Source organism: Cetorhinus maximus, chromosome 9 (genome assembly GCF_964194155.1).
Source record: "Cetorhinus maximus chromosome 9, sCetMax3.hap1.1, whole genome shotgun sequence".
Lineage (NCBI taxonomy): Eukaryota > Metazoa > Chordata > Chondrichthyes > Lamniformes > Cetorhinidae > Cetorhinus > Cetorhinus maximus.
The window spans coordinates 115,364,386-115,378,833 of record NC_135887.1 but is presented as its reverse complement, the minus strand read 5'-3'; the positions used below and the strand labels follow the sequence as shown (position 1 = coordinate 115,378,833).

Sequence of the window (14,448 nt, the reverse complement as noted above, 5' to 3'; positions counted from 1 at the left end):
GATTGCACCAAAGATTTCCTGTTGTAGCCTCTATGATTGGTATCAGGCTATTCTTTCTGACTCACGAGGAGATCAGAAAATAAATCACTGACTTGAAGCAGGGCAACAGGATAAGATAATAGGATGAGAGGAGGTGAGGTATCGTTTCTATAAGCTGGCAGATTCCTGGCAACCATTTTGAAAGGGATACACTGTTCAGCTTCGCTGACTGAATTAACAAACATTAGAAGGTCTTGATATCATAGAATCTTACAGCATAAAGGAAGGCCATTCAGCCCATCGTGCCAATGCTGACCTTTTGAAAGAGCTATCCAATTTAGTCCCACACTCTGGCTTTTTCCTCATATCCCTACAAATTAGGCCTCTTCAAGTTCATGTCAATTGTCTTTTGAAAGGTATAATGGAATTGCCTTCCACCAGACATTCAGGCAACACGATCCAGATCTTAACAATCCTCTGTGAAAAAATCTCCCCTCATTTCCCTTCTAACCTTTTTGTCAATTATCTTAAAGCTATGACTTCTGGTCACTGATCCACATACCTGAGGAAAATATTTCTCCTCACTTGCTGTATTTAAGTCCCTCAGCCAGAGTTTTACAGCGCCCCTAGGATGGGATGGCAGGAGAGTGGTGGGGGGGGAGGTATAAAATTGGATGCCATGGCAGTGTTGTCAGGCCTGCTGCATACCCACCCCTTTTGCAATTTTACCAGTTGGCGGATGGGCGAAAAGCCCAAAAGGCATTTGCACATTTTAGGAAACCTCATCCAGGGGCAGGATAAGGTTTCCGACAGCAATCCTGGCCCTGGTGTACTGATGGCCAGACAGTGGTGCGGTGCCTCCTTTTCAAGTATCCCATGCCCATCAGATGCCCCTCCCCAAGGTAATAGTAATACGTCCCTTCTCCTCCCAGACAGCTCCAGTTTCCTCCCCCTCTCAACAGGGCCTGACAGCTTAGCCATGGTGAGGTCCTGGACTTAACCGTTGCATCGCCGCATTAGCCACTGCAACAAGACAGCTGTCAACCATCTCATTGTCTGGCAGCCCTCAGAGACTGGACCTCCTCCCTGTTGAGGGTGAAGGGCCCGCATGAAGCCATTTAACAGCATGAAGGCTGCTAAATATCTGCTTGGCGAGCCATCTATGCGAAGGCTTAGTCCCTCGTATTTTGGAACACCACTATTAGGTCTCTCTGTAACCTTCTCTTCTCTGAGGAGAACAATCCCAGCTTCTCCTATCTCCCAATATACCTGAAGTCCTTGATGCCTGGTAACACTCTAGTAACCCGCCTCTTTACCCTCTCCAAGGGCCTGACATCCTTACTAACGTGTGGTGCACAGAATTGTACATTCTGCACATCTGGATATCTACACTAACTTTTTAACAGAAGAATTGAGAATCATATAGCAACTAAGATATCTCAACACTCATCAAAAAGAGAGCAATTTGTTTCTTAAACCCTCCATAACCCTATCAGCATGTACTAGTGATTGGTTATTGGTTATTGTACGGAGTTAGAATATTCTCTTTGTAGCTTGGAGATTGGAATTCAAATCGAATAGGATAATAAGATACGAACATACGAAATAGGAGCAGGAGTAGGCCATCCGGTCCCTCGAGCTTGCTCCACCATTCAGTAAGATCTTGGCTGATCTGTTTGTGTTTCGATTTCCACATTCCCATCTACTCCCGATAACCTTTGATTCCCTTGCCTAACAAGAATCTATCTACCTCTGCCTTAAAATATTCAATGACCCCGCCACCACTGCCTTCTGAGGCAGAGAGTTCCAAAGTCGCACAACCCTCTGAGAGAAAAAAATTCTCCTCATCTCTGTCCTAAAAGGGCGACCCCTAATTTTAAAACAGTGCCCCCCTAGTTCTGGACTCACCCACAAAAGGAAATGTCCGTTCCATGTCCACATTGTCAAGGCCATTCAGGATCTTATATACTTCAATCAATCAACCCTCACTCTTTTAAACTCCAGTGGAAACAAGCCCAGTCTGTCCAACCTTTCCTCATCAGCAACTCGCTCATTCCAGGTATCAATCTAGTAAATCTCCTCTGAACCGCCTCCAACGCATTTACATCCTTCCTGCACACAGTATTCGAGATGTGGTCTCACCAGTGCCCTGTATAACTGAAGCATAACCTCCTTGCTTTTATATTCAATGCCTCTCATAATAAAAGAGGGCATTCCATTAACCTTCTTTATTACTAGCTGTGCCTGCATACTAACCTTTTGCGACTCATGCACTAGAACGCCTAGATCCCTCTGCAACTCAGAATCCTGCAGCTGTTCTCCATTTAATTAATACCCTGTTTTTTTATTCTTCCTGCCGAAGTGAACAACTTCACATTTTCTCACATTATACTCCATCTTCTAGATTTTTTGCCCACTCACTCAACCTATCCATTTCTGTCTGCAACCTCCTTATACCCTCTTCACAACATACTTTCATACCTATCTTTGTGTCGTCTGCAAATTTAGCTACCATGCCTTCACTCTCCTCACCTAAGTCATTGATGTAAATTGTAAAAAGTTGTGGTCCTAGTGCAGCCCGTGCGGGTCTCCACTGATCACATCCTGCCAATCAGAAAAATATACATTTATGCGTGCTCTCTGTTTTCTGCCACCCAGCCAATCTTCTATCCATGTTAATATGTTGCCCCCTAAACCATGAGCTTCTATTTCCCGCAATGACCTTTGATGTGGCATCTAATCAAATTCCTTCTGGAAATCCAAGTACAGTATTCCTACAGGTTCCCCTTTATCCTCAGCGCATGTTACTCCTTCAGAGAACTCCAATAAATTAGTTAAACATGATTTCCCTTTCACAAAACCATGCTGACTTTTCGCGATTGCCTTGAGTTTCTCTAAGTGCCCAACTATAACCTCCTTAATGATCGAATCTAACACCCTCCCCACAACAGACATCAAGCTAACTGGCCTATAGTTTTCTGCCTCCCATCTTGAATATAGGGGTTATATTTGTTATTTTCCAGGTTGATAGAGCCTTTCCAAAATCTAGCAAACTTTGGAAAATTAACATCAATGCAGCTACTACCTCATTAGTCACCTCTTTTAAGACCCTAGGGTGAATTCCATAAGGACCCAGAGACTTGTCAGCCTGCAGCCTCAGCAGTTTGCATAGTACCGCTTTCCTAATGAATGTAATTTCACCAAACTCCTCTCTCCCTCCCACCTCCTGATTTACAGCTATAACTGGAATATATGTTGTATCCTCTATAGTGAAGACAGAAGCAAAATATTTGTTCATTTCATCCGCCATTTCTACATTATCTAATATTAACTCCCCACTGTCACTCTCTAGAGGACCAGCACTCACTTTACTTACTCTTTTCCTTTTTAAATGCCTGTAGAAACTCGTGCTATCCGTTTTTACATCTCTAGATAGCTTCCTCTCATACTCTAATTTATTCCTCCTTATTAACCTTTTAGTCATTCTCTACTGTCTGACCAATCATCTGACCTGCCATTCATCTTTGTGTAGTTATATGCTTTTTCCTTAAGCTTTCCTTAAATTCTTTAGTTGACCGCAGATTGAGGGTCTTCCAGTTAGAATTTTTCTTTAGAGTAGGAATATACTTATTCTGTGTGTTCTGAATTTTTAAAAATCATTCATGGGATGTGGGCGTCATTGTGGGGCTAGACTCACATGTAGGCCAGACCAGGTAAGGACAGCAGATTTCCCTTCCTAAAGGATTAGTGAACCAGATAGGTTTTTACGATAATCTGCAATGGTTATGTGGTCATCATCAGACTTTTAATCCCAGATTTTTCATGAGTTCAAATATCCCCTTAAAAGTCTCCCATGCCTCTCTATTGATCTATCCCGTAGCCTAGCACCCCAGTTCTCTTCAGCTAGCTGAGCTTTCATGCCCACAGAGTTGCCTGTTTTTAAGTTTAAAATACTAGTCTTAGGCCCACTCCTCTCTTTCAAAGTGGATGTAAAATTCAATCATATTATGGCTGCTGCTACCTAGGTGTGCCTTTACTGTGAGGTCATTAATTAATCCTGTCATGTTACACAATACCAAATCTAATATAACCTGCTCTTGGGTTGTTTCCAGTGTGTGCTGCTCTAAGAAACTATCTCGAAAGCATTCTATGAATTCCTTATCCAGGCTACTGCTGCCAATCTGATTTTTCCAGTTTATGTGTAGATTAAAATCACCCATGATTATTGCTGTCCTTTTATCACAAGCACACAATATTTCTTCTCGTATAAAAGCAAAATACTGCGGATCTGAATCTACGGATCAGCTCTGAAGAAGAGTCATATGGTCTCGAAACGTTAACTCTGTTTTTTTTCCTTCTTGTATACTTTGCCCTATATTGTGGTTACTGTTAGGGGCCCTGAAGACCACTCCTACTAGTGACTTCTTTCTACTACTCCTCATCTCCACCCAAACTGATTCTACATCCTGACCTCCTGAACCAAGGTCATCTCTAATTATTGAACCAAAGCCATCTTTGATTAACAGTGCTACCTCTCCACCTTTCCCTAGCTTCATATTCTTCTTGAATGTCATATACCCTCAATATTCAGGACCCAATCCTTGTCATCCTGCAGCCATGTCTCTGTAGTGGCGATCAGATCATATTTATTCATTTCAATGTGTGCTATTGGTTCATTTACTTTGTTATGAATGCTATGTGCATTCAGAATCAGGGCCTTTAGATTTGTCTTTTTGTTACCTTTGTAACATCTAGTCTTGACTGTTGGTGTATTCTTAGTTTTTTTCTCTCGGGCCTTTCCCACCATTCTCTGACCCTCATTTCCCATTTTACTATTTTGCTCTAACGCCTTCACTCTACCCCTTGATTTGCTACCTCTACCCAAGCTTGATCCCTCAAACCTCTTGTTTAGTTTAAAGCCCTCTCTACTTCCCTAGTTATGCAGCTTGTTAGAACACCAATCCCAACATGGTTCAGGTGTAGACCATCCCAACAGCACAGCCCCCACTTTCCCCAGTACTGGTGTCAGTGCTTCATGGACTAGAACCCATTTCTCCCACCAGTCTTTGAGCCATGCATTCATCTCTCTAATCTTATTTTCCCTATGCCAATTTACATGTGGCTCCACTAATAATTCAGAGATCATAACCTTTGAGGTTCGGCTTCCTCATTTGGTGCCTAGCTCCTCATACTGACAATGCAGAACCCCCTTTCTTGTCCTGCCTATGTCATTGGTAACTACATAGACAATGACAACTGGATCCTCTACCTCTCACTGTAAGTTACTCTCCAGCCCTGGGTAAATGTCATGAACCCTGGCACCGGGCAGGCAACATAGCCACCTGGACTCTCGCTCTTTGCTGCAGAGAACAATGTCAATCACCCACACTATACTGTCCCCTACTACCACTACATTCCTTTTTGCTCCCCAACGTGAATGTCTTCCTGTACCACGATGCCATGGCCAGCCTGCTCATAAACGCTGCAGCCCCCACTCTCATCCAAACAACCTGAGATAACCTCAAACCTGTTGGACGTTTTGCAGAGGCTCATACTCCTGTATTCCTGCCCTCTGGGTCCCCTTACTTGCCTCAGCTACAGTCACACCCTCCTGTCTCTGACCACCTTCGAAATCAGAAGACCCTATCCAAAGGGGTGTGACCACCTCCTGGTACAAAGTGTTCCGGTAACTTTCCCCCTCCCTGATGTGTCGCAATATCTGCAGCTCAGCCTCCAGCTCAATGACTCTGAGCCGAAGCTCCTCAAGCTGCAGGTGCTTATTGCAGATGTGTTTTCCCTGGAGCACACTTGTATCCATGACAACCATGACACAGCACCTGCCCTGCCATCCTATGTGTTTTAATAAATTATATAACTATTTTATTCAATTAATTATTTTATTTTACATATTCTATTAATCTTACCACAAGTTCCTGTACTATTTTAAGCCTTAGGAATAGAATAGACCTTAACCACTCAACAGATACTTACCAGCTACTCACCAAACATCTAGCTTCTTACCCTGTAATAGAGCAAGAACAAATCCTGCAGGGTGTAAAAAGTTAGAATAAGCAAAGGAGCACCTCCCTCCACTCTGAACTCCCTCAACTCACAAAACTTCCCGCACTTTGTTGAGGTCGCGTTCCAGTGCGAGGTCGCACTGAAATGCCTGAATTTATATGTTTTGAAACTAAAGGCACTAGCTGAGCCCACCCACTGAAAAAACAGTTCAAGCTCATTTCCTTCATTAACTATCTACAGCCGTGCCCCAGTCGATAGCTTCTGTTTCCCTGCTTGGGGCCCCTGGATGAGATTTAGAATTAAACAGTACTTGCGGTTAAATGTTAAATGCTAAATACGAACAATATTAGATATTTAGAAAGAGCTTTATACTAAACTCCCAGCGCTCATTTGAGGTTGTACACCAGATGAAAATGCCTCCTGTGCAATATAAAATGATTTGGGCATTAAATTTTCCACAGGCCATCACTGTTCACACATTGGACTGAATTTTCTGGATATGGAATATTTTGGGTTGTTGGGGCCATTTACAGCTCTGTAACCTGGCTGAAAGAGTATTGTCCCTTGTGGGTCAATTTTCCAGAAGTCGACCAACCAGCAAGCTGCCTCTGGGCTTTCCGTCCAATTAGGGACGATGCGCGGATTGAGGAGAAGGCAGAGCCAATCAGTGGCTGGACTGTACAGTGTATAGCAGAGGCGACAGCCTCGAAGGAGGGTGCTGTGAAATGGCTGTGAGAAAAGGCTGAGGGAATCGGCATGGTCAGAGAGAGCAGCCTGCAGAAGCTGTTCTTGCATTGGTAAGCCTCTGCCCATGAGTACCCTCAGACTTGCTAATTGCGCCATTAAATTGCATCATTTTCAGATGCCTCCAGTGCAGCTGGCTCCTTTTGAGTGGCTGTGGTTCTGACACTGTGTGGGGACTGTGCAATGTTATCAGAATTGAATTGCCTTTGGAAAATTGCTGCTAATTGACTATTTAACGAGCTTAATTGACTTTCTGCTACTGCCGGGCTGGCTGCCATCTCCACACAAAAACCACCTCCGAGAAAAATGAAAGAAGCCAGGAACATGTTGGGGAATCAGTTCGATGCATTTTTCTCCAATCTTGTTCCCACCCTCTGCCTCTAAACCACCTCCAAGGACCTGGTAAAATTCCCTCCATTGATTCTACTAGTTCCACTCCAGAGACTTGTGCACACAAAAACTCTGGCTGACACTCCAGTGCAGCACTGAGGGACTGCTGCCTTGCCTGATGTGCCATCTTTTAGAGTCTGATCTCTCGAGTGGACATAAGAGATCCCATAGCATTATTTTAAGGAAGAGCAGAATAGTTCCCCACTATCCCGGTCATTTACTACATTGCTGTTTATGGGATCTTGCTTGTCTGCAAATTGGCTGTCAAGCTGATTACTTTACAACAATGACTACATTTCAAAAGTACCTCATTGGATGTAAAGCACTTTGGGATATCCAGAGACCTCATTAGGTGCTATAAAAATGCAAGTTCTTTCTTTGTTTCCATCCACAAGTATATGGTCACAGTTGCTCACAGCGAGCTCTTTTGAGATTTGTAATGAAAGATCTTACTTGGACAGTATCGATAGAGCTTTATACTGCAAGCTACTGCTGCCATGATGTAGTTGATGCTGCTGACCTTGAGTGCAAAATGCAATAAAAGGTTTAATTCGCCAACAATGAGCTCCCTCCCCTGTATGAACATAAAAATAATTTCCCTCAGAAATATCAAAGCTGAAAGGCTAGTGTAACCCTGAATGCTACTGGATTACTAGTCATTTTTTCTAGAGATCTGTGAAGGTTTTGATGTGCAAGAGTCACTGGGGAGGCATCAAGTCTCCATTCCCAATAAATGTGCTTCTGTCAGGTCAGAAGCCATGTCCATGAGCCTTGCATGTTTGTGTTCATGCATAGAAGCCCTTTTCAGGAGTCAAAGACTCCTGAGAGATGTGCACAGCCCATGAGCGGCCCTATGTAGCTGGAAGGAATGGATGCATAATGGTAATGTTACTGGGTGAATAATCCAGACACATGGGAGGAACGTGGGATTAGAAAGGGACCATGGGTGTCCTCAGGCTGGCATGGACAAGATGGGCCTTCTGTGCTGTAACTTTTCTATGGTTCTATGAATGCTCCAGAACTGTGAGTTCAAATCCTACCAAAGCAGCTGGTGGAATTTAAATTAAATTAATTAATCTGGAATAAAATCAGTAATGGTGACCGTGAAATTATCGTTAAAGCATTCACTAATGTCCTTTAGGGAAGGAAATCTGCTATTAGTACCCAGTCTGGCCTACACGTGACTCCCACACGAACTCTATGTGGCTCTTAACTGTTCTCCGAAATGGCCTCTCATGCCATTCAGTTGTCCACATGGACTCCAGCTGTTCGAGAAGGCAGCTCACCACTGTTTTCCCAAGGGCAATTAGGGGTGAGCAATAAATGCTGGTCTTGCTACTCATGCTTGCATTCCATGAATGAATAAAAAAATTGTACTGCGCTTGGAAACACCAGGTTGGCATTAGAGGAGCTGGGATGGATTGTTTATCTTCACTGTGTTTCTCCCAGTAACAAAGCATTTGAAGGTGGGAAAGGAAATGTTTTTTTTCCCCTTGTGCAGGTTTTAGTGTGAGTTTAGTTACAAAGCTTCAGTATAACTCATTTGCCCAGCCATCTAAAGCCAGCAAGGCAAGAGGTAAGGTTCCCACATCCGTGTGAAGACAACCTGGGTGAGGGAAAGAGGGATTGAGTTTGTAACCTTGAGAGGAGATGAAAACCTCTGAAAAATACATCGTCCAACAAAAGATGCCGGAAGTTCTTGAACAGTTTAAAATTCCCACATAAAAAACAGGAGCAGCAGTTGGCAGAACGGCCCAGCAAGCCTGCTCCACCATTCGGTATAATCATGGATGGCCTTTGATCTCAACTCCACTTTCCTGGCCGATCACCCTATCCCTTGATTTCCTTAGAGTCCCTCATATCAGAAAGCAAATGTTCTAAGAGAAGGTTATTCTCCTGGTTTTAGTATTAACTCTGTTTTTTTTTTGTTGTTGTTTTAAATGGATTTTGTTGTCTAGCCAGTCCAAGGGTTTGATTATGCCAAGCAGCACATTGGCCAACAGGGTGGGGAGGATGAAGTGACCATTACTCAGGAGACTGTGGTTTTGCCATTGCCTGGCAGAGATGCACTCGCACCTCAAGAAAGAGAAAGCTCCCAGGATGCAGTTAACACCAAACCAGCAAAAACTATCGACATCCGAAGAAGGTAAGCATTTTATTTAGGGCAGATGGTGCATCACGCCAATGTAGATTTATCGTAAGAACTTGCTTTTGTGATCGGATAAGTATTTACTTTGTTAGTCAGGAACTTGCCGATAGCAACTTGGAACACAGTTCATTCTTTTTGTTTTTATGGAACATGGGCAGAATCAACTTTTAGCTGGAGTCAAAATTGAGGGGATGATCTTTAATTTTCTATTAAGCATGTGTGCAAATGTATCAATGTGACAATGGAAATTTCAGACACAAATGGCAGAATCTTAATATGAGACCCCAAAGGTGGGACTGGGAGGGAAATCCAAAAGGTTACTGTTCGGTCGGTGAGCCGATGCATTCATGTCCCCGAGTGGTCTTTCTGGAGGCGGGTGCGCAACAAAAGCGGCTATGCAACCAGCAGCTTATCCGTGGAAATTAATTGACCAGTTGGGATCAGATTGGGGACACCATCAGGAACTTACGGACACCACGCTATGGCCAAAGCCAGACAAAGCCCTGGAGGTGGCCCCCGGTTAAGGCCTGGGGCCAGTGAAGCCTCATGTGCCACAGAAAGTTCTGTAGAGGTGGGACCCCCTCCTTCACAACGATGGCCTGACTGATCTCGAAAGGTTTTATAGCTTCCTATACTTTCAGAAGGCACCTCCACCTTGAGGCCCCCGCCAGCATTCTCTTGTCTGAACAGCAGCTCCCATCTCTCCCATCTCTCTGGTGAGAGTCAAACTGTAATTGTTTTATCATGAACTTTGTTGACAAGCAATTGGGATAACATAAAGTTTTGGGTGTTTTGGTGGCATTATGGTCCTTGAGGCTGCTTCTCCATGCAGTGGGATTATGGCTGATCTCCTTCCTCAGCTCCATTTTCCCACCCGCCCCCCCCATATTTCTCAATTTCTGGAGTGATCAAAAATCTACCTCAGCTTAAGTATATTCAGTGATGGAGCATCCACAACACTGGGGGATAGAAACTTAATTAAACTAATCTGAGAGAAACAAGCTAGTCTCAGTCATGGTGACTGTGGAACTATTGGATGGTTGTAAACATCCATCTGGTTCAATAATGTCCTTTAGGGAAGGGAATGTGCCATCCTTAACAAAAACAGAATTACCTGGAAAAACTCAGCAGGTCTGGCAGCATCGGCGGAGAAGAAAAAAGTTGACGTTTCGAGTCCTCATGACCCTTCAACATCCTTACCCAGTCTGACCTATATGTGACTTTAGACCCACAGCAATGTGGTTGACTCTTAACTGCCCCCTGAAGCTGCACTAGCAAGCCGCTTGGTTGTATTTGAGATCAAAAATCCAAGCTCACCACCACCTTCTCAAGGATAATTTGGGATGGGTAATAAATGCTGGCCTTGCAACAATGCCTACATCCCATGAATGAATAAAGAAAACTTAATTTGCCAGACAGAAAACTACAGGATTGCATGGAACATTGGTTTTACACCCTAATTACACCTCAACAGACAGTAAAATGGTGCGTGGTGTACACCACGCCTGATCCTGCCAGTTTCCAACGGGTGGGTTAGGTTAAAATTGTGACAACATGTCTGCTGATGCACTCAGTCCCCTCTTTTAGCAGCAAGTCATGTATTGGTTGGTCGGGAGATTATCACTGTTTGGTAAAACTCTGCTGAGAGGAGGAGCCAGAAGGTATATTTTGTATTTTCAATTCTTGTTGGTGTCCCCCAGAGGAACGCACTGCCTGACAGGGCGGGGGAAGCAGATTTAATTGCGGCATTCAAAAAGAAATTGGATAAAAACCTGAGGGAGAAAAAAATTGCAGGGAAATGAGGAAAGGACGAGGGAGGGGTTTGGTAGGACTAACTGGGTTACTTTTCGAAAGAGCTGGTGTAGATTCGATGGGCCAAATGGCCTCCTGTTGTTTGGACCTATTCTGTGATTCTATGATTATAGTTCCTGCAGCTACATGTAGGAGCTTGCAATACCCAGTCCTGAAATATTGATGTCTCATGTGAGGCCCTTTCAGCTCACAGCTGTTTGAGTCCAAGCCTGTGCATTTTACAGTGCTAACTCCTGTGCTTTGATCCTGAGTTCTATTGCATTGCAGAGCCAGGGCTGGGATAGTGAAAGTGGGTGAAGAAAAGAGACTGGAAGCCACCAGGTGCAAATGAAGTGAGGAAGGGAATAAGATGGGTTTTGCTTAAAATGTTTAAATCTTGTATTTTCATCCTCAGGCAGTGGTTGATTATTTTTCTGGCCATTTCTGTTGCAAAAAAGTCCATGGAAAATTTTCTGGTCAGCTAATCCCCTGTACTCCCACTGTAACCAGTCAGTCTTTGTTTCTGTGTCACGACTGTAAACACTCTTGATTACAATACAGACAAACACTTACATTACTATTAAGTATGTTCATGGTCAGTCCTTTAGTTCACTTAGAAGCATATATGCAAAAGTGGGCAGGTAAGGTCAAGTTGGGCTATCAAGCTTGTCCTATACTAGCATGGTTTACTTCTGCAAACTATCATCCCCTCTCCCAGTCCCTCTTTCCTTTATTATAACCTAAGCAGCCATGCAATCTCCTGGAGAGAGCCAGAGTCAAATTTGGAGAGCAATTTGGGAAAGGACTCAAGGAAATTCCTCTCCAGATGATCAAACAAGTTTTAGGAGACTACGGAGACCCCAGTTCCCCAAGCTTCTGTTAGATGGTCAAAGCCGGCCCAAGGGTCTTCCGAAGATGTCAGCATTTTTTCATTCTGTTCTTGTTAGAGAGCCTCATAGAATGCTACCAGCTATAAGTGAGATAAAGCACTATAACATCCCAAATTTGACACACCTAGTTGAACTGGACCAGCATTTTCCCTGTCAGCTGTGGCTCATTGGGTAACTCTTGCCTGTAAACCAAAAGGTTGTGGGTTCAAGCTGCAATCCAGCACACTACTAAGCCAGTGCTGTACAGTTGAAGGTAAGGATAGGCCCTATCTCAGGTGGGTGTAAAAGATGCCATGGTGCTATTTTGAAGAGGAGCAGGGGAACTCTCTCCAGTGGCCTGGTCAATATTTATCCCTCAATGAATACAGCAAAAACGGGTTATCCCGTCATTATCCCAGCTGTTTGTAGCAGTGTGTGTGCATTCCCTACATTACAACAGTGACTGCACATCATTGGGATGTCCTGTGGTCAGGAAAGGCACTATAGAAATATAAGTCCTTCGAATGTCGGTTTTTGATTTTTCTGGAAAGACTCTCGGTAGAAGTGATTCATTTTGATAGGAAGAACGCGGAGAGGCAATATAAAATAAAGGGTACAACTTTAAAAGAAGTGCAGGAGCAGAGGGACCTGGATGTATATGTGCATAACTCATTGAAGGTGATGGGACAGGTTGAGGTAGTAGTTAATAAAGCATACGGCATCTTAGGCTTTATTAATGGGGCATAGAGCACAAAAGCAAGGAAGTTATGTTAAACTTGTATAAAACACTAGTTCAGCCTCAACTGGAGTATTGCATCCAGTTCTGGTCACCACACTTCAGGAAAGATGTGAAGGCATTAGAGAGAGTGCAGAGAATATTCACAAGAATGGTTCCAGGGATGAGGAACTTCAGTTAAGTAGCTGGATTGGAGAAGTAGGGATTGTTTTCCTTGGAGAAGAGAAGGTTAAGAGGAGAGTTGATGGAGGTATTCAAAATCATGATGTGTTTGGACAGAGTAGATAGGGAAAAACTGTTCCCATTGGTGGAAGAATGGAGAACAGGAGGGCACAGATTAAGGTAATTGGTTAAAGAAGCAAATGCGACATGTGGAAAAACTTTTTCACACCGAAATTATTAGAACCTGGAATGCACTACCTGCAAGTTTGGTGGAGGCAAGTTCAATCGACTCATTCAAGAGGGAATTGGATTGTTATATGAAAAGGAAGAATGTACAGGGCTACAGGTGCTAGGCAGGGGGTGGCACTAGATAAGTAGGACCGACAGAGAGCCAAGTCAGTCATGACAGAGGAAATGACCCCCTCCTGTGCTGTAACAACTCTGTGATTCTGTAATTGCCCTGTTTCATCCTTCAAGGGACCAACATTTACTTTTGCTAGTTTTTTTTTATGTACTATAAAAGTCCTTCCTGTCTGTTTTAATATTTCTTGCTAGCTTCCTCTCATATTCTGCTGTCTCCCTCTGTTATTTTTTTAGTTATCCTTTGCTGGTTTCTAAATCTTCTGGCTGACCACAATCATCGCACCATTATGCACCTTTCAATTTGACACCACCCTTAACTTCTTTACTTAGCCACAGGTGGTTCATCCTTTTCAAAGATTCTTTCTTTCTCAGTGGAATATATCTTTGTTGAAAGTTATGAAATATCGCCTTAAACATCTCCTTAGCTAACATCTTACCTTTTAACCTATTTTTCCAGTCCTCCTAAGCCAAATCTAGCTTTATGCCTTTATTTGCCTTTAAGTTTAATACACTGTAGTTTCAGACCCAATGTTCTCATCCTCAGACCTAATGCAAAATTCCTTCATGTTATGATCACTCTTGCCTAGCCTATGAGATTATTAATTAATTCTGCCTCGTTACCCCTAGCCAAGCTGTTCCAGCACAACTTCAACACTGACATCTACCTGGTAATATGGAAAATTGCCTAGGTATGTCCAGTACACAAAAAGCAGGACAAATCGAACCCAACAAATTACTGTCCCATAAGTCTACTTCTGATCATCAGTAAAGCGATGGAAGGGGTCATCAATAGTGCCATCAAGCACCACTTGCTTAGCAATGACCTGCTCACTGACACTCAGTTGGGTTCCGCCAGGCTTCCTTAGCTCCTAACCTTATTACAGCCTTGGTTCAAACATGCACAAAAGAGCTGAACTCCAGAGGTTAGGTAAGAGTGAGTGCCCTTGACACCAAGGCAGCATTTGACCAAGTGTGGCATCAAGGAGCCCCAGTAAAACTAGAGTCAATGGGAATCGGGAGGGAAAGCTCTCCGCTGGTTGGAATCATACCTAGCACAAAGGAAGATTGGTTGTTGGAGGTCAATCATCTCAGTTCCAGGACACCACTGCAGGAGTTCCTCAGGGTAGAATCCTAGGCCCAAACATCTTCAGCTGCTTCATCAATGACCTTCGTTCCATCATAAGGTCAGAAGTGGGGGTGTTCGCTGATGATTGCACAATGTTCAGCACCATTCGTGACTGCTC

The 14,448-nt window shown here is 43.6% G+C and overlaps 1 protein-coding gene across 1 annotated transcript in view; it reads left to right on the top strand.

Moving 5' to 3' along the window:
- Positions 1–14,448, top strand: part of kiaa1549la (KIAA1549-like a) — a 241,453-nt gene that overhangs the window by 125,074 nt on the left and 101,931 nt on the right. The window contains exon 10 of the mRNA XM_078547885.1: positions 9,093–9,280. Coding sequence (XP_078404011.1) covers positions 9,093–9,280 — 188 coding nt within the window. The remainder of the gene's footprint in view (positions 1–9,092; positions 9,281–14,448) is intronic.